This window comes from Centroberyx affinis, unplaced genomic scaffold (genome assembly GCF_046629955.1).
Source record: "Centroberyx affinis isolate AG114_WGS23_722 - 3 ecotype Tasmania unplaced genomic scaffold, CSIRO-AGI_Caff_v1 ptg000559l_1, whole genome shotgun sequence".
Taxonomy (NCBI): domain Eukaryota; kingdom Metazoa; phylum Chordata; class Actinopteri; order Beryciformes; family Berycidae; genus Centroberyx; species Centroberyx affinis.
This window is the reverse complement of record NW_027279202.1, coordinates 139,337-163,273: the sequence shown is the minus strand read 5'-3', so window position 1 is coordinate 163,273 and position 23,937 is coordinate 139,337. Positions and strand designations below refer to the sequence as shown.

Sequence of the window (23,937 nt, the reverse complement as noted above, 5' to 3'; positions counted from 1 at the left end):
TTTGTGGGGATTAAGTGAGGCATGTGGCAGACAAACATTGCTTCTAATGAGTATGGAAACTGCATTTATCGGCCTGAGACCTGATGAACCGTCACACAGTTTCTCTCCCTTCTGTGCAGAAAGTAGAAGTTTTATTAAAACAATGGGAAAAATCATCAGATTCGGGTGCATTTTAAATGAAGCTAGGTAATTTAAGTCAAATGGTTGAAGATTTTGAATGATAGACTTGTAATGATTTTGTTTTTTCCATAAATATAGCATTTTGGAATAGGGCTCTACATCTGTTTTTTAGAGCTGAGTTGCAGTTCTTGGAGTTTTCCTTTTCCTTGTCACTGATATTCTCATTGTTTGATTGTTTCTATGGTTTTGAAACCTGCACCCCTATACACATGTGAGACTGCTGTCACTTTTTACTGCTGCAACAATTTGCCACTATATTGCCTGACAAATACCTACTTTCCTTGCACAAGTGTTATGATCGCTCGTTAAGATCACAACCAAAGGAGGGAGTCCACATGGTAAAAGGTATGATCAACCACATTTTTATTATAAGCCAAAGCAAACCAAACAAACAAACGGGATGTGTAGGAAGCATCAGTGTGTCAAGCTGGTGGTGGATGCAATAGTCAGCATGTATGGTGTAGAGCTGTAGGGGTGTTGCGTGCAAGAAAAGAAAAAGCCAAACAACCGAAGGATACCAGGACCCCCTGCCAGCCTGGCAGAGAGCAGGAGAGGGAGAGAGAGACCGGGTAAAATGACTGCCCTTTGTAATCTCCATCCCAGGTGATGGCCATCTACCTAATGAGGGAGGGAAAACTGGGCAGGAAGTACAAAGAGAGACAACTGTGGGAGGGCAGATGGCCCGGGACCATCACACAAGTAACACAAGTAAAGCTGAGATTTGGCGACTAACACCACTGGTTTCCCATGAATCCCACAGAAGTAACTGAATCCCTTTCAGATAGTAAGACCAGGGGCCAGTTGCATAAAGACAGACCTGGTCTTAGACTTAAATGTGACTTTAAGTCAAACTTACTATAGACATTTATAGGTCTGTTCCTCCTAGTTCTTGGTTGTTGTAGATCTCTAATGGGTTGTTTCTGTCCCTAAAGACTAGCTCTCTTCTTCAGACTCTTCCCAAAAACCAAAGATTTACCACCTTGTATGAATACTCTGACAGTCAATTCAATTCAGAATTATAGTGTTCCATTAAGGAATTTTAAAAGCGCATAAAAAACACAACTACATATTAAAGTACAGTAAAACACAATAATTCAATGCAACATACAAGGGTCAGAATAGCTTGATAAATGCAAATCACCTGCAAATCAAAGCTCATCAGTGCAAAATACAAATTTCCTGTCCAGGTATAAGATGCTGCTGTGCATCATCTAATCTGATCACATGACTTCTTTCACTCTTATGTTAAGTACAAAGCATCAACTCAAAATACCCTCTAATAGCTGGACAGATAAGTGAAAAATCTTTCACTATGTGATACAAGCACCAAATTTGCTGTGTGTAATCCTCTTAGGTCACTGTAATAAAGCTAACCCTAGCAGCCCATTAGCCACTTAAAAATTCTAAATGACCACCATTTTTCAAGGTGGCCTCCATTCACAACATAGAAATCCTATAATCATCATCAAAGCTGATCTTGGGGGCCAATTTGGATGATGTTCAAATCAAATCGTGTGTTTTTTACATGCTAAAGTCAATTATGTTAACTTTAAAATGTCTCAGAAGCTTCTTTCTTTCATTTCCTGTAGATTATACAAAGAATTTATAGGGAAATAAGGGATTTACCAATGGAAGAGCATTGTCAAATGTAATGACATTCAGCTCACTATAATCATCCATAACTGCCATATAAGGGGACGGCCAGGGCTTTGTGACTGGTGTGGATCCAGACCGGGGCTGGCGGCAGGACTGGGGATAGAGAGAAGACTGGGGCTGGACAGAGGGTGAGGGCTTGGGCCATAAGGAGCGAGGCCAGTGACTGTTTCCCTCCTGATGGGACAGAGGCTGGACTGGACTGTGACAGGAGCTGGAGAGAGGGCCGGAGGTGGAGAGAGAGGGAACGGCTTGGCCTAGAAACAGAGAGTCTGTGGAGTCTGTGTCTGCTCCACAGACAGGGCAGAGGCAGAGCTTTGTGAAGCCCGTCGCCTCTCGTGTCTCATCACAGTTGCACTACTCAATGGCTCTCTACCAAATCATCCCAGCAAGATGTGGTTGCCATGGAAGCAAACAACAATCAATCCAAAAAGTAAAACATCAAACAGTATTTGTAATTACTTGTGTTTTTATTTGTTACTGTAACTTGACATACCTGACACACCCACTCTGGCACCAAAGATTTCCCAAGCCATTCCCTTTTCATTGAAGTCTCTGTAACTCTGGAAAATATGTGATTTCATAAAATTTTGTGAATTGAAGACAAACTCTAAAACTCAGACTACATGTTATGAATACAAATTATGTGAATTGGATTACGTGACAATAGCACAAATTGGATTATATGACAGTAGCATGAATTGGACATGCCATTTTCACCACTAACAGTTAAGTTTAGGCAACTAAAACAATTTTAGCATTTTTAAAACATCATGCTCATTTCACAAAATTTCAGGAGATCAGGCTGGGGAAATCATTTAAATCAAATTTAATACTTAACATGCCACCGACACGTAATTTGGTTTAACAAGTCGTGTGTATTTCACGTATTGTGTGAGATCGGGTTGACTGAGGTAGAAGGAACGCCGGAGGGAGAAAGGGGAACTTGGGCCTGGGATAAGGGAAGTAAGCTGAGTTTGGGGCAAGAAGACCTGGGACACGGGGGGAGACAGGGCTTTGGGCTCAAAGAATTAGTCAGTGCCCCCCTGACTGGAGCTGGAGCTGTAAATCAGACCCAGGTAAGAGAGAAAGAGCCAGCTGAGGCCGAGGGAGGGAGAGAGAGAGAGGGAGAGAGAAAGAGAACTTCATGAGAACACAACTTCATGCTTTGGCAATATGAGAATACTTGTCATGCCAATAAAGCAAATTTGAATTTGAGAGAGAGCGAGAGGGCTTGAAGGCAGGCAGGGGAATGGGAATATGCTGAGGCTGGGGATGAGAGATATGGAGCTGGAGAGGAGGCTGGACCCTGGAGCTGGAGGTGAAGCTGGAACTGAGAGAGAGAGAGAGAGAGAGAGAGAGAGAGAGAGGGAATTTACTAAATCCTCTATTTACTAAACTAGTGCATAGAATGTTTAATTCAGTATGTAATAATAATAATAATACATTTTATTTGTGTAGTGCCTTTCAAGATACTTAGACTTTACATTAAATAAAAACAGTGCACAATTACATAGTGAGTATAAAAACTATACTAAATAAAAACAAACAAAAACTGTGTTGTGTGCAATGAGTTTCTGTAACTATTCTGCGTTCATTCATGTTGGTATTGTAACATTGTGAATGTAATAGAGAGAAATTAGTGAGTGAGAGAGATGGTGAATGAGTGTGTTTGTGTGTGTGTGTGTGTGAGAGAGAGAGATAGGGAAAACGAGTGAGTGAGGGAGTGAATGAGTGAGTGAGTGAGTGAGCGATTGAGAGAGAGTGGAGAGAGAGAGAGAGAGAGAAAGTGAGTGAGTGAGAGAGAGGCAGTAAACAAGCGAGTGTGTATGTGTGAGTGAGAAAGCTATGGAACAAATGAGTGAGTGAGTGAGTGAGTGAGTAAAAGAGGGAGAGAGAAGGTGAGTTAGAGAGGTAGCGAATAAATATGTGAGAAAGAGAGAAAATAAATGAGCGAGGAGAGAAAGAGAGAGAGAGAGATAAGGAGTAAATGTGTAAAACTTTGTTTGCTTTTACGATTTAACATTTTGCCCTTCACCATGGGCAACATTTGGCCCTGTTTAAGCCTTTCCAATAGAGCAATTTAAAAAGAAGTGAATGAAGTGGATGTTTGTGGAGGGACAGAGGGTGATGTGCTGGCTGCTGTCGCTGGTGTCTGACTGGTATCCAGTGTCCAGCCCCACTAAGCCCAGTAACAAGCTGCAGCTAAAGCCTCCAGCAGCACAAACAATGGAGCGGGGCTTTACCGAGGGCCGCAGCAAACTGCTGACTGTCCAGCAGCGCTAATACACCTCTATTCTGTCCTGTCTCGCTGCTGTCGCCTCCCTCTCTCTCTCTCTCTCTCTCTCTCTCTCTCTGTCACACACCCACACACACACATATCCCACATACACACACTGTCTCTCTGTCACTCTCTGGTGGTGTGTATGCACGTACATTGGGAAAGAGGACTTCGGTGGTGCCTTATGTTGATAAATACACACACTTAAAAAAAACACTCCCTCTCTTCCTTTCCCTCTCTCTCTCTCTCTCTTTGTGTGTGTGTGTTTCCCTCTCTCTCTCTTTCAGTCCATCCATCCATCTATCCATCTCTCTTTCCCGAACTGGGACCCTCTTTCTGTCTCCATGCATCTGAAAAGCCTGTGTGGTTGTGTGCGTATATGTGTGTGTGTGTGTGTGTGTCTCCCTCTCTTTCTCTCTGTCCATCCATCCACCCCTCCTCTCTCTCTGTTTTCCATCACTCTCTCTCTCTTTTTTTCCCAAACCGGGACCCCCCCCCCCCTTTCTCCCCCCACTCTCTCTCCCCATGCATCTGAAAAGCCTGTGTGTGTGTGTGTGTGTGTGTGTGTCTGTGTGTTTGTCTCTCTGTCTCTCCATCTATCCACCCCTCCTCTCTCTGCTTTCCATCCCTCTCTCTCTCGCTCTCTCTCAGTCCATCCGTCCATCCCTCCATCCCTCTCTCTTTCCCAAACCGGGACCCCCTCTCCCTCTCCCTCTCTCTCTCTCTCTCTCTCTCTCTAGTTGCTAACCACACTGACAGTGTAGCTCGGTCTCCCGCGGGCCCAAACAGTCAAAGCGACCGGTGGATTTGCCTCAGAGAAGCTCCTGCTGCCCCGGCTCTCTGCCTCCCAGCTCTCCCTGCCCCGCGGCCCGCTGTGTGGGCTGCTGCGTCCGTGTGTCTCCTCCATCCGCTCCCTCCTCCGGACCATGTGTGAGTGTCTCCGTGGAATATTCAGAGTCACCTGGACGCCTTCCTCCAATGCAGGTCAGTGGGACGGCCGGCTGTCTGTCTTGACTGTCTGACCGGATCAACGCAGAACTCAGAAAAGTTTGTGAAACGAGCACAAAATCTGATATGCAGATGCTGTGGATGCAAATTATGTGAAGATTAACGCTCCTCTACCACGAATTTGGATTATGGGACAAGAGCATGAATTGGACATGCTGTTTTTTTGTGTTTGTTATGTGAAAACATTAGCTAACGGTCAAGTAAACAACTTTGATTAAGGTTAGGGTTTGGGTTATGGTTAAATTTAGGCAACTACAACTTTGGTTAAGATTAGACAACTAAAATAAGTTGTTTAAAGTTAGGTTTAGGTCATGGTTAAATATGGAAAACTATTTTTATTTCTTAGGGATAGGGTTAAAAATGTAAAAAAAAAAAAAAAAAAAAAGGTAACACTTTACAATAAGGGTACATTAATTAAGGGTTAGTTAATGCTTAATAAGCATTAACTAACCCTTAATTAACAGTTAACTAATGTGTCTGGTAATAATTTACTAATGGTGTTCATGCTAAGGTATTAATTTATACATTATTTAATAGTTTATAAAGATGACTATTAAATAATGTATAAATTAATACCTTAGTTAACATGAACACCATTAGCAAATGATTACCAGACACATTAGTTAACTGTTAATTAAGGGTTAGTTAATGCTTATTAAGCATTAATTAACCCTTAATTAATGTACCCTTATTGTAAAGTGTTACCTTCATCAGAGTTGAAGGCAAATGTACACACCCATCTACCACCCTGACCACAACACCTTTACCACAACACTTTCCACTATTTCAGTGTCACAACTGCAGCCTGTTTCTAGTCGTGTCTCCTTCATGTAATCCTGCTGTGGTGGGAAAATGTATTTCTCTTCCTTTTCGTGGGTGCAGCACGACATATTTGCATTTTAAGACACTAGGCTTATTTCCCAAAAAATTTCAGGAGACCAGGCTGGTCTGGATGCAGGGTGGGAGACTAGTGTTACATTCAAGGTGTTTACCTGACACTCATGCAATGGAGAGACTTATAATGAGGAAGCAGGTAGAGGCTCGGGGTCTTGCAAACGTACACACAGCAGATGACTGAATGATTTCCCTTCACTACTCCCTTATCTAAAAAAAAAAAAAAAAAAATCCTTCCAATTACTTGCTCCCACATTATGATCATTCTGTGATTACCAGAATATTGTGCCGGTGATTTGCTAAATGCCTAAAATGTGAATGTAAATGTCAACTGCTGCAGTCGGGTGAAAACCTTGTATCTCCAAAGTTGTATCTTTTCACAAACCAAGAAAAACAGTTTATCCAGTGTGTTTTGAAAGTGTTTCATAAGACTGAGGTTTGTAGTATTTTCTCAACCCATAGAGCAGCATGGAATCTTTCGATGGAAGTAAAAACATGAAAATCACCAAACTTGGAGTTACAAGGTTTCATATGACAGCAGCAAAATGTAAGTTTTGGCTGCGGCTTGTGAGTTAATCCACTCTGCCGGCCCCTTTGGCTGGTAGCCCACCATCATTTGTCTGGCTGGTAAAGAAGTGAAAATGTCTTCTGAATTTATTAATTCACCTCATGGCAGGTGAATGAAAAAGTTTCTACTTTATTGAATACTAAGATTAACTATACGCTATGTTGGGTGTATGTGTGAGACCTGTTGTTGATGTGCAACGAGATGAATCAATTTTGTAAATTTTTTCAAGGGTACTTTACGCACAGACAAGGACTTTACTACATCTTGTGTGAAAAAGGACCAGCTTCAGTCTCACCCTGTCTTCATTAGTTGGACACACTGCACTGATTGTATGTTTCTTGGTTGGCTTGGTCTCATCTGATTTCACCCAACAACTGTTCTTCGCTTCAAAATTTGATTAGAGCGCTAATAGCTAGCTGCCATTCCTGCCACTGAGATGCTATGCTCAGTGCTGAGTGGTAGCTGGTTAGCTACTAGCTGCTCGCATGCTAGTTAGCAAGTATTACTAGAGCTGAAGCCATGCTGCATCTCTTCTTTGCTGATATTTGTGTGTGCTGGAGCAGCGTTGTATAATTGTTAGAGCCATTTCTAGCAAGCTCTTATAATTTCCTATTGTTTTCAATTATTCCAATGTAAATAGTTTGGCAGCACCTAGTGGTAGTTTTTGGAGCTAAACCAAGTGTACGGCATCACCTGACCTGACATCTCAGGAGCCCCTTAATTAAGGCAGGTGTGCTGAAATTGGTGGACTGTGGAAGACGCCACGGGGATACAGTCTTCAACCGCCATGTGTTTTTGGTTATTTTGTTTGGTTTAATCTTAGTTTTGTTTGGTGAATTTGTTTATTCCCCACTGGTTTTGACTTATTTAAAAAAGGCCTGTTTATTTTGGGGAATGTTTGTTTGGGGTTTTGGTGTCATTTATGACGCCACAGTCAACCAAAGCAGTTTATAGCCTAACCCAACAATTCTCAGTACCCATTCAAACCTCTGGACCACCCCAACCATCGTGGATCATCAAACTGTGAGTAATAACTAACAGTTAACTAAAATACAACGCGTTGATCATGTCATGGCGTCTGTGGGCGGCTAAACATGTTCCCATCTAGCGTAGAAGCCACAATAATAATGATGTGACTCACGATAAGAGACTCCTCCTCCATGTTGGAATCTCTTTCAGAGGACAACATACATGAAGCAGCATTTCTATTGGCCGACTGTGTGAATTCACAGGTCAGAGTTCACCACACGTGAACTGTGTGCAGTTATGAAGGGGCGAAACTGCTTTGCAAACAGAAAATATGTTCTTTATTCGCTCTTCGCCCTTCGAACACCACTGATGAGATTTTTGACCAAAAAATTGGAGGAATGATGCATCTCACATGGCACTACAGCACGCATTACACTGATTGGCCCAAGGGGGGCGCAACGATTACCGATCAAAACAAGGTGACATGTTTGTTACTCATTGGCCCAGACGGGGACTGCATTATTTGTGGTGGATGGCATATGTCGCCTTATTTTACAGTTAATATTTTCATGAACCGGGTACTTTATCATTAGATATTGCCTTCTCTAACCTCAACTGGAGGAGTTTTACTTCCTATTGACTGTGAGCTCTGAAGTGTAAATGTTCATGTGTTTATTTCATTCCAAAATGAAATATTGAGCATTGGAAAAACAGAGATGCCTGCTCTTACTAGATGATTGACAACACAAAAGCACAGTAGTAGTAAACCTGTCCCTGGTTAAAGCTGAACTATGGACAACTTTGCACTTTGTCCACCCCAACTGGCAGCAGGAGATAACTGTTTGGATTTTTGAAAGTTAGAAGGGCTTCATCACCCAGAAATCATGTAACACCATGACAGATAACTGTGCACTCCTTGGACCTAAATTTCTTATTTCTTATTGGCTGGTAGGAGTGGAGCTGGTGAAAAACAATCGTTTGGCAGCAGGCTCAACCATCGTTGGTGAGTCTAGTTTTCTCTGGACGGAGCGCTCTCTGGCTGTTTAGGAGAAAGTTTTACATTTTGAAAGTTGAAGGTTTGATTTGTCACTTGCTGTGTGCAGAGAGGATTTCACACCTGAGATTACTTTGGACAAATAAGACAAATCTACAGCCTCTCACTGAGTGGGGATGGGACTCTCTTCTCTGTTGCGGCCCCACTGATTTAGGCGGATGATACAGGTGTTATTTTGACAGAATAATTTTTGCTTAGTTCAGCTGTAACAAAATGACATCTTTACACACACTGGATCCTCCCTCAGTATATTAGGAATACTGAATGATGAATGACGTAATGATGTTTTTTCCAAAATGTATATATAGCATCCTGGAAAGTGGCGTAGGTCAAGGTGAAGCAGGAGGAGGAAGTCAGCATTGTGTGGCTGACAGCAGCTTTAGTTACTGTTTAGTTTATCTGCTGGAGCTTCCTCAGCCTCTCTGAGTGTGTGTGTGTGTGTGAGAGAGAGAGAGAGAGAGAGAGAGAGCGAGAGAGAGAGAGAGAGGGCTTATCTGAGAGAATCTGCTTCCTCTGGTCAAGTGTGTGTGTACGTGCGTGTGTGTGTTTATACTTGCATTGGGGAAATGCGTGCAGTGTTCCGTACAGAGACACACAAACACACACACACACACACACACACACACACACACACACACACACACACACACACACACAAACTAACACACACACACACACAGTGACACAAACTATCTCTCTCAATCTCTCTCTCTCTATCTATCTATCTATCTATCTATCTATCTATCTATATTATTGATGTCAACAACCTCTGGAGTATTGGCAGCTGTCCCCGTCTGCATGGTTTTCACTGTAACACACACACACACACACACACACACACACACACACACACACACACACACACACACACATACACACACACACACAGCAGATACCAGCCAGCCTGCTCCGGTTTCCTGGCCCATTTAAGCGCTGACGAGGGCATAGCTGGGGTCTGGTGGGACACTGTGCCCGATGCCAACTGAGCTGCCCATAACTCCCCCCCACCACACCCACCCCCCTCACCCCTCCACCCCCCATCTCCCATCCCTCCAAAGTCCCCCCCCCCCCCGCCTCCTTATGCCCCCTCCCGTCTAATTATCTTCACTCCCAACCATCCAACCAACACATAACACTGGCAGACCCCAATCACCATACTGTATCATGCACACATATGGACGCTGTTGGGTGAAAACCTTGTATCTCCAAAATGTCATCAGTTCAGGAGCTAAGAGCCTTGGTTTTAGCTTGACGACAATGCGGATTTGACATTATCTGAGTGGTTCTGAATGGGTTTCATCAGCCCAAGAGTTTGGAGAATTCTCTCTACCTGTAGAGGAGCAGGGAATCCTTCAAATGAGGTGAAAACATGAAAAAATATGAGTTACAAGGTTTTCACACAACAGAGATATGCACACATCTCTCTCTCTCTCCCTCTCTCTCTCTCTCTCTCTCTCTCTCTCTCTCTCTCCCTCCCTCTCCCTCCCTCCCCTGCCCACCAGCCCCTGTGTCAGGTCCCAGGCCTCCCCCGTGTCTAAATCCTGGCTTTGTGTGGGAGCTGGAATGCAACAATGACCATGTTAGCTGACACAGTGCTGGCTGCCTGATCTGCCCTGACAGCACTCCCCCTCTGCCCGGGCTCTCTGGCAAGAAACACATAGCAGGACGGCCGAGTCTGTTCGGCTGTGGCAGGGGAAGGGGTTTGGGTTTGGGTTTGGGTTTGGGGCTGGAGCTGGGTATAACTAAGGGAGGGATGGTTCTGGGTTTGGGTATGAGTTGGGTTGCTGAGGCAAAGGCATATGGCTGCAAATGATTTATGAATCCGGGGCAAGGAATAGAGGCTGTGTTGCAAATTGTATGCAAATGACTGTATTTTCACACTCTACTTGAAAAATAAGCAGCAGAATTGATGTGACGACATGCAAGCATGTTATGCATGTTTATTTGCCTGCATACTTTTTATATCGGCCCTCACTCTGGTTTTATTCCGTTTTTTTTAAACTGTAAGCAAGAATATAATAAACTCTAACTATAACTGTAACAAGCATGTTTGATGACACCACTTGATACAAAAGAAAGTAGCCAGGGCAACAGACCAGCTGTTATGATTGGTGGTTTTGGTTGACATCTTTGTATAGTCACAAACATTATGATTAGTGGTTTTGGTTGATATCTTTCTATAGTCACAAGTATTATGATCAGTGGTTTTGGTTGATATTTTTCTATTGTTACAAACATTATGATTAGTGGTTTTGGTTGATATTTTTCTATTGTTGCAAACATTATGATTAGTGGTTTTGGTTGATATCTTTCTATAGTCACAAGTATTATGATCAGTGGTTTTGGGTTATATTTTTCTATAGTCACAAACAGCATGATTAGTCATTTTGGTTGACATATCTATAGTCACAACCATTATTACTTCAAGCTCTACTTAAGCATTAGATACATATTTTTTATTCCGTCACGCTGCATTTTAATCCTTTTGCACCAGGATTGGCAGCCAGCACGACCGATGTCTTCTTTGGGGAGTCTAGCTTTCATAAGCTTTTTGTGCAGATGTCATTGGCCAGTGTTATTGGTCACAAATGCCTCCTGGACATTTTTCTTGCTGCAAATAATAGGTGGGAGGAGATTTTACTGGCAGCTGGATGGAGTCCTGCTTGTTGCTTTACTGCGTCAGGCAAATTTGTCGCTCTTTGCCTCAGTTCACCCCGTCTAGAGTGAAATTGCAATCATCTTGCTGAGTTGGCCTCCTCCTACTGACTTTGCATGCATTCGTGCCACTTCTAATTTTTCTTATCTGCGTTATGGCAGGGTTGCTGGCCGGGTGCGAGCATCCACCCTGCTGAAGTGTCCTTGAGCAAGACGCTAAATCCCCACCAGCTCCAGGGAGGCTGTTCTGTAGCTGAGCCTGACCTTTGACCTCCCTGTGGAAGGGGGGTGGGGGGCAAGAGGAAAGAGAATTTCTCCATGGAGATCAATAAAGTACTGTATCACATTAGGTATATGTGGGCTTGGCAGGGGTAAGATTTGGGGCTGCTGTGATTTACGGTTTGTAGTTGGCACTCTGGAGGCTTTGGCTCGCCGACCAGAACATCTTCCCCTTCTCATATTTACCTCGGCACTGCAGACAGCTGGTTTACTACCAATCATCAGTACACACAGAGGGAAACAGAAACACAGACACAAATACACACTTATATACACACAGAAATGCAGACAGGTCCACACATACACACACACACACGCACACACTCCACCGCCATTCAGCGCACAACAACAGCTGCTCCCCAGAAAAGAAGAGTCACACTTTCTCTAAAACAAGATCCAAAGCCTGCTGTTCCTATTTTCGGCCCTTCGGGATATAAATAACTTTCAAACAACATCAGTTACACCAGCCAGGCATCTGAAGACCTGGGGGATTTTTTATAGCCTTATTTCTGATTTATTTTGGCTGCTGGGTTTCAGGTTAGATTACTCAGGGGACGTACAGATCTGAGCCACCAACAGCCAGCAACACTGACAAGTCACTGGATAGACAATCCAGGTAATATCCCTCCTTAATGTAGGAAAACTTAGCCGTTCTGTAACATGGTGGTGAACCAGCATAGTGTAACATAGGGACTGAATCCTTAACAGAATACACCAAGTTTTTGGGAGGTTGGTAAACTTACCTGTTAAGTGATGAGAACATAGACACCAAAATCATCCAACTGTCAGATTATGATGATTTACCATTTACTTTAGAGCTGCTACAAGTTTTCTCACTTTTGACATAATGCTAGTCGCCTACTATCACTCAACATAGTAAATGCTAAAGTGTTAGCATGGAGCCACGGAGCCAATGATCTACCTGGAATACACAGATGATTTTAGTCTATGTTCTCATCACTTGAAGGGTAAGTTGACCAACAGGCCGATCTCCTAAAACTTGGCTTATTCCTTTAACACTGACGATGATAGTACCATAATTTATCCATTGAGCTACACAGGACCAAGATGAATGTCAAAAAACATTACCAGTTCACTTGTTTTTGTGTAGAGAGAGAGAGAGAGAGAGAGAGAGAGAGAGAGAGAGAGAGAGAGAGAGAGAGAGAGAGAGAGAGAGCAGTCACACTACTATACTGGCCACTCAGATTCAGACAGACTAGGTCTATGTCACAAACTTTCTGTTATCTTCCCCTCCCTCCTCCCTCCTCTCTCCTATTCCAACTGCCCCGCCCCTTGCTGCCCTAATATGGGGGCATCTCTCTGCCCTCCAGCCAATCAGGCGGCTGGATGCATCCCTCCTAGAGATGCCATGGGCCCAAGCCAGACCTGAGGTCTCAGTGAGGGGAGCAACAGGCTGGCTGGTGACAAGGGGCAAAGGCTAGACAGAGAGGGGGAAAAGAATAAAAAATACCAACAACAACAACAACAACGACAAGTGAGTGATCGAGTGAAGGAGAGCAGCTGGGGAAAGACAATAAGTGAATGATAAAGGGAGCAGTAGGAGGATAAGACCTGAGAGAGTGAACTGGAGAAGAGAGGCTGAGATTTAAGCTCTGCTGCTGCTGCAGGTTGAGGTCTGTCACCTTTGAACCGCTGGAGGAGGCGAGCTGAAACTGGGCATTAAGGTAGGCTGGATGGATGAGGTTTAATAAAGTCTCCTCTCCTGATGGCACAGTGGAATCTGCTGGTTCCTCAGGGCGTTTCTCGCTCTGCTCTGAAATGTCTTGGAAAAGTGCTGCAAGAGGTTTACGGTGCTGCGGGTGTGAGGAGGGTTTGGTTAGTGCGGAGAGGAAAGCAGGTGTTACAAGCCACGGTTGAGGGAAACTCATATCACTTTATGGCGCAGCAAGAACATTAGTGCAGCCTCAGTGGCCGTGACTTTGTTAGCATTACTTTGTGTCTGTGTAATTTGGTGCTTTATCAGGCCAAGAAATTGTTTTGCATCGTAAAATATTGCTTGACATTTGCCAAGAACAGGGACTGGGGGACTGGAGAGAGCTGTGCAGCATAGTTTATGTAGCAGTCTGCTGAGTCCACATTGCTGAGTTTTGAGAACATAACAATAGCTTGCTGTTTAAATGCAAAGACAGTTTTAGTAAGACAGCTGCCGCTTGTGTTTATTCCAACATGCCAGTTGCTGGTTACAAACACTTGAGTATTCACTGAGGTTTATGGTAAATATTTGCAGTGTGGCATGTCACTAGGACTCCAAGTTTGTAACACAGTGTTGTAATGAGACCTGGGTCAGAAAATACTTGCAAATTATTCATAGCATTTGTTTTAAACATCTTGGAGTGCCAGATGGCTGGGGTTTGCCACATTGGACCATACAATGAATACCAGAAAGTTTAGAAAAGTGGCACTTGAACGGCAACTTAATAATACAGTGTTACACTGAGACTCGGGTCAAAAAGTGTTTGGAAGTAATTCTTAGCGTTTGTTTTAATCTTGTTGGGATCCACGTGGTTTGTCACATGGGACAATAGAAAGTTTGGACAATCACAGGGAAGTTACATATAACTTTCTCTTTAGTATTCCTTTCTGTGAAAGACAACGTATCTGACACTATCTGAATTGTCCGGTAGCAGTAAGCCCCACCCATCTGCTACTCCAATCAGGATAAAACACAATTTTATTTCCAAAACACCATTAGCCCCAGGCTGGGTGTAATGATATGGCTTCAGCCTGCATTGCCTGCATTGCTGTAGTTCAGAGAGCAGATCTGTCAGAGTTGCTGTGGCAGTAGGCGGTCATTTAAATGGCTCCTGTCTTAATTTTACACACCAGCGACAGCTGCACTGTGACGGTCATAGGATCTGTATGCCCCCCCCCCCCCTACAGCCTGGTATGCTGCCTAGGTGTGTACAGAGGCACTGAGGCTCTGCTAGCCAAAACACACCCTGCTGCATGACGGAGGACGGTGGATAACAAGCACATGTGTGGCACTGCGTTACATAAGGGTGGTGATACACTGGGCGATTTTTGAAATGACACCAGAATTTAGATACAAACTAGTCCATACCCGGGGATGCGCGCGCCACAACTCCGCGCAGCCAAAAATGCGCATAAACAGCGTAAATTTGGGAAAATGGAAAAATCAGCTTCATCAGTCCTTGCCTATGCCGATGCTCAATGCCCATGTGCAGTTTCAGATTGATTGGCCAACCCATTGAGGAGCAAAATGGATGCAGATAGACAGACAGAAGGACAGAGTTTTCCTCATTTTATAGTAGGATATATAAAAATGTGGTTCTACTACAGTACCACGACAAAAACATCCAGCCATGGGTTTCCACCCTTGACTTGGACAGCTTTGTAGCAACTTTGGCACAGTGGTTTTTATTTTGGTTAGACATAGAATAAAATTCTATATTTGGCTCCTGGAAACAGCTTTATCAACCAGTTTAGGTGGACTGGGTCCAGTTCCAGACAAGGTGGACTTTTTGAAGCTGCTTCCATGTGTTCAGCTGTTTCAGCAGTCTCTACTGTCAAGAGACTGCTACTCTGTCCACTCCAATCCTTTTTCTTCTTTTACTCTGGTGAAAGTATTGAAGGTTTATAAAATCCAATATTGAATTCAATCTTTCACAACGGTATTGAAGTAGTACTGACTATCCATTATCCTGACAACAGTAAAACAGATGGGCAACAATCCCAGCAGTTGAGTGAGCGAGGGATGGCAGAAAACCAGAGTACCTATTTGCTTTATATCTGTATCTGTACCGTTTCAAGTGATTTCTGTTTTCCCTGGAGTAGAAAGTAGTAGTGTGTGAGTGCGTGCATGTGTGTGTGTGTGTGTGTGTGTGTGTGACATAGTGTACAGTATATGAGTATGTGAGAGTAAATCTGTCTTTGAGTGTTTGTGTGGACATGCATACATGCCTAGGTCTGTAGTCCTGTAGTTAATTCCTGCGAGGTTGCAAAGTCGAATTATTTTAGGGGTGTGTGTGTGTGTGTGTGTGTGTGTGTGTGTGCCTCTGAAATAGAGTAGCTTCTTTACTGCTAGATGATCTAACATGAAGACCAATGGGTCAAATGTCAAACATTCTCCGACTCCCTAGCCCTGTACTTTGCTGTATGTTATTTGGTGCTGCATTTATGTTTGTTATGATCCATTGTAAATTAGATTTTGGAAACTTTTGTAGATTTTTGGAAACTTTGGAAGCTTTTTTCCACGGCTGATTAGAGCTAGTTTTGATGTGTTTGTCCATCTGGTAGTAAATGCTTTTGATACATAGATATTGATGTCTCTGCATCATAAAGATGGTAGCAGCCAAATCCCTCTTAGTTCCAGCTGGCCTTGTTTAAATAGGGGCCAGTAACTGGACACTGCACTAATACTGCGGGTACAGACTGTCACACGGATCACAGGTCTGAGTCTGATGCTGTAAATAAAGTTTTAGGTGGCAAAGCCTTGTGGCGTTGTGTAATTCTGGACCCTCTAAGAATCATAATCACTGTTATTTTGAGGCAATGTGTTTCCTTAGAATATAAAAAAGCAATCCCTAGCTTGTAATTTGTGTGAGTATCTGTGAGCTGAGAGTAGATGCGCGCAAGAATGAAATAATGAATGGCAGCAGTTTCCTGGCGACAGACTGCTCGGGTGGTGGTGGTGCTGGTGGTGGTGGTGGGGGGGTGGGGTTAAGTTTAGACCAGGAAGTAGGGTCAAGAGTTGATTGGGCGGCTCAGGAGGAAGCTGAGGAGTCCTAACGAGGAAACGCTGCCTGACATACGAGGGCAAACTTCCCCCAGCGCACACAGGGAGCTGAGAGGATATTTCAGGAAGGAAGAATCATGTAATTAGAAGACAAGAGGATACATGTTATTGTACATATGAGAGGAATATGTACTTTTTGCTCGAGCCTCAAAGTTTGAAGTCTTTATTCCCAAACTAAGAGATGTAGCTCATAGTGGAAAATTGTTATCCTCTAAAGAGCAGAGCTGTTTGTGTCTCTCACCATGTGCCAAGTGTCTCTTATCAGATACAGAAATATCTCTGTTTCCTGTTTACATGGAGGCATTTCCTGCTGGAGGCTCCTGCCTGCGGGCGTGGCTGGTCTCTCCCTCTGAGGTCTCAGACGAGCAGGAGACACACTGGGATCCATCTCGCTAATCTTGGACGGTTTTGACATTATGCCATTATGGTGGGTGCTTTTATCCAAAGTGCCTCACAGTAGGCGTCCACCAGTTCACAGATGTTGAGCGGGGGGCGGCTCCAGTGGGAACCGAACCTCTAACCCCGGCGGTGTTAGTGCCTTGCTCGACCCGTTGACTCTTCCCGTTCCCCCTGAAGTGGAAAAGTACAACATTCGCCCACCCAACAGCAGCTACGCATACACTGACCTCATCCCCTGGTGGCTATTCTGAATTTACGTCACTCTTGGGATGGGAAACTCGACCTGGAAGATTGACATATAAAACTTGTGTTACTGCAAGGACTTAAAATAGACCCACCAGTTATCAAATGAGCCACAAGTCTCTGGAACTACAACTACAACGATTGCTTGAATTCAGGGAAGTTGGTTTGCTACTAGCTAGTTAGCTACTAGCTAGCTGCCTAGGCTAGATTCTGGTAGCTAATGTTTTTATGATGTTTATTAGGACAGTGGTTCTCAAGGTGGGGTCCGGGGACCACCAGGGGTCCTTGAGGGGGTTCCAGGGGGTCCCCAGCAAATTGGTGAATTGTTAAACTTCACCATTATTTAATTTACAAGAAGTTAACACAATTAGAGAATGTGGAAGAATGACTGTTTCAATCATGCTTTCACTGTTATCGCTCTACCTACAATACAGATAGTCTTGGAATTCTGGACAAAAGTCATATCTAACAATAAAAATATTCTCAGATTTAGGTCCGAGAGACAAAATCTCATCAAATGGAGGTCCGTGGCCCAAATGTGGACTAAATTAGGTGTCCTTGATATGAAAAAGGTTGAGAATCACTGTATTAGGACATAGCTTGGTTGTACTGGCTCTTCCAAGTGTGACGAAGTTCAAAATGGCTGCCGTGGGAATGGCCAAGCATATGAGCAAGGCTCATTTATTGCTCTCAAAACCACATTGATGACTGGCCATGATAAGAAGGGAAAGTAGGATGTGAATAAACACTTGTGAGATCCAAAAATCTTACGGTCCTTTGATCTTTTGATAGACATCTCTGGATGAGGGCGGTCCTGGGACACATCTTTAAAGATGAGATCCGATCCCAGCCCATTCTTAGGTTCATCACAACCACTACTACTGTGTTGCCAGCCTCCTTTTAATATAGAACACACATGATGGCAGAGATTCAGATTGTGCCAATAGTGAAACCTTATTCTGCCTGGAGGAGAGGAGAGGAGAGGAGAGGAGAGGAGAGGAGGGGAGTGGAGAGGAGAGGAGAGGAGAGGAGGGGAGTGGAGAGGAGAGGAAAGGAGAGGAGAGATGTTTTGTGTTTCATGTCATACACAGTAAAATGAGGCAGGCCTTGAAGTTGGTCCAGTTTCTGTGTGTTTTGGTCATTCATCTAACTGCTGTCTGTGATCCTATCAGCTGGATTTCATGCTGACTGTAAACTGCCAACATGTGTTTGGGATTTATTTCTGCTGGAGTCGACCCTAATGCCTTAGAGGGTGAATCTTATAGGCTGTTTGAGTGGAGGTTGTCATGGAGACAACATGATGATGATGATGATGATGATGATGATCAGACAGTGCTGCATTTTTGTATGAGAGTGAAAATGAAAGAGAGAGAAAATTCTCCTATGAATGGAGAACCCCCTTACCCCATTTACGTGCACAAACACACACACACACACACACACACACACACACACACAACCTCTGCCTGTCCCTCCTTGTTATCCTTCAATAGACAACATGCTGCATATCTCCAGGATCTCAATGGGACTTACCTGGTTAAATAAAGGATAAATAAAAAAAAATATTGTACACTCCATTAACTTACAATTTAGACTATGCCTAGAAATTGAGCAGACTATAAACTTACAGCCACATTTCTTTCCACTTGCCAGTATTTAATCTATTCAGTGTGCATGTGTGTTTGTGCATGTGTGTGTGTGGGCGGGCGTGCATTATGTTTGTTACCGCCGCCAACACAGTTGGATGGGGGTTATGTTTTCTCCCCACTCCGTCTGTTTGTCTGTTAGCAGGATATCTCAAAAAGTTCTGAAGGGATTTGCACGAAACTTTGTGGAAAAGTTGGCCATGGGGCAAGGAAGAACTGATTCATATTTCATACAAATTGGCCAAAGAGGGGCGTGGCTTCTCACTAAAAGGCATGTCAATTACGAACAGATTAACAAGCAGACGGAAGGAGAGGCAAAACCATCCATTATTGGCCAAATCAAACAACATCAGGGCACTGGAGAGATAATTTCCAGTTTAGACAGAACCCGCCCTGCTAATATTTCCAAAACTTGGTCCAGTGGTAGAAGGGCAGCACTAATGGAAACTGAACAGATATAGAGCTGATTGGCCAGGTGGTGTTGAGATAATCGCCTAAAATACTTAAAAGTGGCAGAAATTTGAACAGGCAGACCTCATGTCCCATTTCAGGTCCAGTCATGAAAATGTGAGCATCTCCTGATGTGAAACAAGTTGGTATGTGGCATGGAAGAAATGAGTCACTTTTGGTGAAAATCTGACATGTGGAACTGGTACATATTTACAATTGCACAGTGTTGGCAGAGGTACGCTGATAATCTACAATATTCCCGTCCCACAACTAGAAACGAGTGACTTTGATTCCTGAGTTCCAGTTTGGTTCTTAAAAGCTGATGTTGTTTGTTGTGGTGTATTTTCAGGCTGTCTGGTGTTAACAACAAGAACGGCGTCTTTTAGCTAACCATAATAACGTCTGCTGTCTCCCCTTTGGTCTCCTCACCATCCTTAACCAAAGTTTTATTTGCCTAAACCTAAACCTAACCTTAAACCTAACCATAATCAAAGTTAGTTAAGCGTTAGCTAACCTTTTCATGTGACCAACACGTGAAAATAGTTTGTCCAATTCCTCCTGCTCCTAATCCTTATGTGGCGAAGGAACGTAATTTTCACGATATTCGTGTCCACAGCACATGATCTGCAGTTCAGATTTTGTGCACATTTCATGAAATTTTAGACTGTGTTAGAAGGAAGAGTTAATACATACACACATTTAGAGGAAGGAGCTGCCTGGTGCAACCCTTCTCTCCTCATCCTGTCCTCACTCGAGCAATTTAGGGTTAGATGCCTTGCTCAAGGGCACCTGAGTGATAGTCCTGATCATCAGACCAGTCCAGACAGCTGTTAGCCGGTCATGTGATGTGGTTGGATACCTCTGTCGCCTGTACTGTCCTGAGCTGAGTTACAGCAGCAGCCGCCTTGTGACACTGCGCCTGCTGCTGTAATCCTTTTCAGAGTCTGGCCTGAGCCTATTAGAGATGGACACGTTAATGATGTTATGGTTGGCTCGGTGATGGCAAGACTCGAGCATCAGGTGTCCGTCCAAAGAAAACACACAGCCATCTGCCCTTTATAAAGTTGATTCTATTTCTTTGATATAATACATGGCAGTAGAGATGCAGCAGATGGTAAAGGATGAGGGAGACAGCTGAGGACGTGAGTTTGTGATTTATATGTGGATGAATGTATTATCAGTAAAGGACAGATATCAAAGAAAATAGGTGCTCTCGCTTTCGGCTAACGTTATCTGCTTTCATAAGAATACACACACACACACACACACACACACACAAACAAACACATACAAACACACACAGGAACAGAGGAAATACGACTCCACTTTTGCACAGTTGGTAGGTGGCAGTGTGTCTGATGTGCATCATTTGGATCTGTGGCCCCCTTTACACCTTGCATTAAAATGCGTCTCGTATCCAGATTGTATCTAGATATGATTTAACCTGATTACATTTACACCTGGTATTAATATGTGTCTCCAGTGTCCACCTTGAGATCCGATTGAGATCCGATTGCTCTGTCCAGCTCAAACAACCGAACGTCACATCCTCCTCTCCTCCCCTCTGTGCGGGTCCAAAAAAAAAAAAAAAAAAAAAAAAAAGATGATACCCATCCATGAAGCCACGCTATTGTATGGACTTATGCTTGCTTTTGGAGGCGGGGGAAGAAGCCGTCTTCAACAACTGGAATGTCGAAGACGAAAGTCACGCGCGATTACGTGTTTCCGCCCACGTAGTTGTTGTATGTGGATTGAAAACGCAATTGCATTTACACTTGTGTTCAATGTGGTCACAATGCGTCCCTGACCACCTCCGGAGGTGGTTTGGCCGATCGGATTACAATCCGTCCTCAATGCGTCTTGGTTGCATTTACACCTGTACTTTCATGTGGTCAAGCACTATCCGATTGCAATCCGATCACCCAAAACGTATTTTAATGCAAGGTGTAAAGGGGGTCTGATTTAAGGTTAGGCAACTAAATGAATATGGTTAAGGTTAGGTTAAGGTTTTGGTCATGTTTAAATAAGAAAAACCTTGAAAATGAAAACTTCACGCACAATAGAAAACGTCTTCGTAGTTAGGAATTGAACAATTCATTGTGCAATTAATTCTGCGGCCCATACTGGCATCATGTTAAATCAAGTTCACCTGAGGTCGTTCAAATAAGCAACTTCCCAGATTCCCTAGATTTTGCCTGTTGACGCTGTGATGCGGCCTGAAGCTCGTTAAGCTTTTCACTCAAACAGTGTTAAAGCTGAAAGGCGTTGTCACATTGTGCTGAATCTGTCTGTTCAGCTCGGACCTCACTAAATCTCCACCGGTGTCTTGTTACTTCATTATCAGATCTAGCAGAGACAACTTAATCCTGCTCCCGTTAGACAAATCTATCTGAATGGCTGACAGCACCGACCGGCTCATTAAAAAGGACTTTCTGGTTCATTCTCTGATCTTAAAATGCCAAGCTCACCATGAGAGCAATCAGGCATTAAGTATTGAGGCTCTGTGGTGAAATGAAGATTGAATTTTATTAGCTCTCTTGGATCAAATTAGTGGGGTGCTCTGTGTTAGGTTAACTTTTTGTTCTTTGGATAATGTTGGCTGTTTTGGAACGATTATTCATTCATTTTCATGAAAAGAATTGCTAGAAAATAATGTGTGACATGTAATTTGTTTGAAAGGAGGATAGGAAGAATACCAGGACAGAGAGCAAACTTGTGTTAGCTTTTAATGAAGCACAGCCTGCAAGCTTTTGGCTGCTGGATTTTTTTCTTGGCTTTGCTTGTAATTTTTACTCTTTGTTGTTTATTTTGTGTTTGGTACTGTGCTTGCTAGATGGCGTTGAAATTGGATGTGCAGGCATGTTTATGTTTACTGTTGCTCTGTGCCACTCCAGTACAGTACTGCATTGTGCATATACCTCCGACCAGCTAAAAAGCACTAGCACATTTGTACTGTTTTCTCTTATTTTATTTTTTATTTTTTTCTTGCCTGCACCAATTCGCAGTTTGTAGCTGTAACTTTTGTTGCTGGACTGTATAAAAGGTCACAATTTATCACTGTGTTTTTATAACTTATTATTATTATTACTTTTATAACTACTAGATGTAGGGCTGCAACTAACGATTATTTTCATTGTCGATTAATCTGTTGATTATTTTCTCGATTAATCGATTAGTTGTTTGGTCTATAAAATGTCAGAAAATGGTGAAAAATGTGGATCAGTGTTTCCCAAAGCCCAAGATGACGTCCTCAAATGTCTTGTTTTGTCCACAACCCAAAGATATTCAGTTTACTGTCATAGAGGAGTAAATAACCAGAAAATATTCACATTTAAGAAGCTGGAATCAGAGAATTTTGACTTATTTTTCTTAAAAAATTACTCAAACCGATTAATCGATTACCAAAATAGTTTGCGATTAATTTAATAGTTGACAACGAATCGATTAATCAATTAATCGTTGCAGCTCTAACTAGATATGTTAGCTAGTCCATAAATCAGATGTGTTACCAACAAGACAGTGATGGTTAGCTGACCAGATACTGTGGTTAGCTAGCTAACAAGCTGACATTATCTAAACACAAATTCGATCAGATGTATTGACGAAATGATCAGTTCTCAGTCAAAAACAGCACAGAAATTAACCATGTCAACTGAAGTCTGTTGAGATTAAGTCACACACAATTGGCTGTTTACAGCGATTGTTGCCCAGATGCTGAGGACCTCCAACATGGCCGCCAGAGGGTGCATTACGTCATCTGAAAGCCATCTATAGCTCCACATACAGAAGGGTACGGTTCCATGTTGATCAGGTCAGTCAGCGGGCCTGTAGAGGCATGCAGATGTGAGTCTGATCTATATTAAGACTGGATTGGGAGGTATGTCAAATCTTCACCTCCTCCTCCTCCTCCTCTTCTACCCCTCTCCACCCACGCCTCTGCCATCCCTCCATTCCTCTGGTCAGTCCAGGGAGTGCCACGACTTCCACCTGCTGCCATCTGTCTCACAGAGCTGCAGTTTAAAGCTGTTGTCGGGTGAAAACGCCCTAACTCTGATTTTGGTTGATATTTATGTTTTTACACAAATTAAAACATTCCAAGGTCCTCTATAGGTGCCAAATGTTTTATAACCCCAGAGCTCATAAAACCCTTTCAAAACTCTTTGTAAGATTTAATAAATGCATGTTTGTCAATGGAAATCTAACACGGTTTTACCTTCATTACTAAAAAGTTGACATTATGGAGATTGCTGCAGTTTATTGTCACTGCTACCATCTGCTTTACTTTAGTGAAACATGGTAACTACTTCTCACTTCTACACTGAGTGCCACTTACAGGCTATTTGTACAGCAATGCTGTGGATGCACCTGCTGCTGCCGCTGCACCTGATACAGTGAGCTTTGTGTCAGTCAGTCACTCAACACAACAACATTAGTGTGAAAGACTGGATCTCAACACGGCAAGCTGAACATCTCTATCTGAACAGTTGCTGGCCAAAATTATATTTAGCCATTTTGGGAAGAAAAACTCATTACCTGTAATTTTGTCAATCAAGGACTTAAACTACCTTCTCTGATTTAAAATGCACCCGAATCTAATTTTGTGCTTTTCATCATAAAGCAAAAGTATCATGCTTTGTTCATCACATTTTTCAGATGGTGGATATTTCATTTTGAAATGAAAAAATTTGTTCTGCTAATGACCACAGCATTGAGGCAATGTTGATGGGTGTACAGCTAAAAATCACAAACCTTCTGAATCTACAGGTCATATAATAAGAACCACAAAGAACGTTTTAGTACTAAAATGTCAGTCTTCTTGAATAATGCTAGTCGCCTACTATCACTCAACATGGTGTATGCTAAAGTGTTAGCATGGAGCAC

At 43.1% G+C, this 23,937-nt stretch overlaps 1 protein-coding gene across 1 annotated transcript in view; it reads left to right on the top strand.

Annotated features, from left to right (window-relative positions):
* Positions 1 to 5,040: 5,040 nt before the first annotated feature.
* prx (periaxin) overlaps positions 5,041 to 23,937 on the top strand; it is a 47,928-nt gene continuing 29,031 nt past the window's right edge. Inside the window, exon 1 of the mRNA XM_071518232.1 lies at positions 5,041 to 5,098. Coding sequence (XP_071374333.1) covers positions 5,041 to 5,098 — 58 coding nt within the window. The remainder of the gene's footprint in view (positions 5,099 to 23,937) is intronic.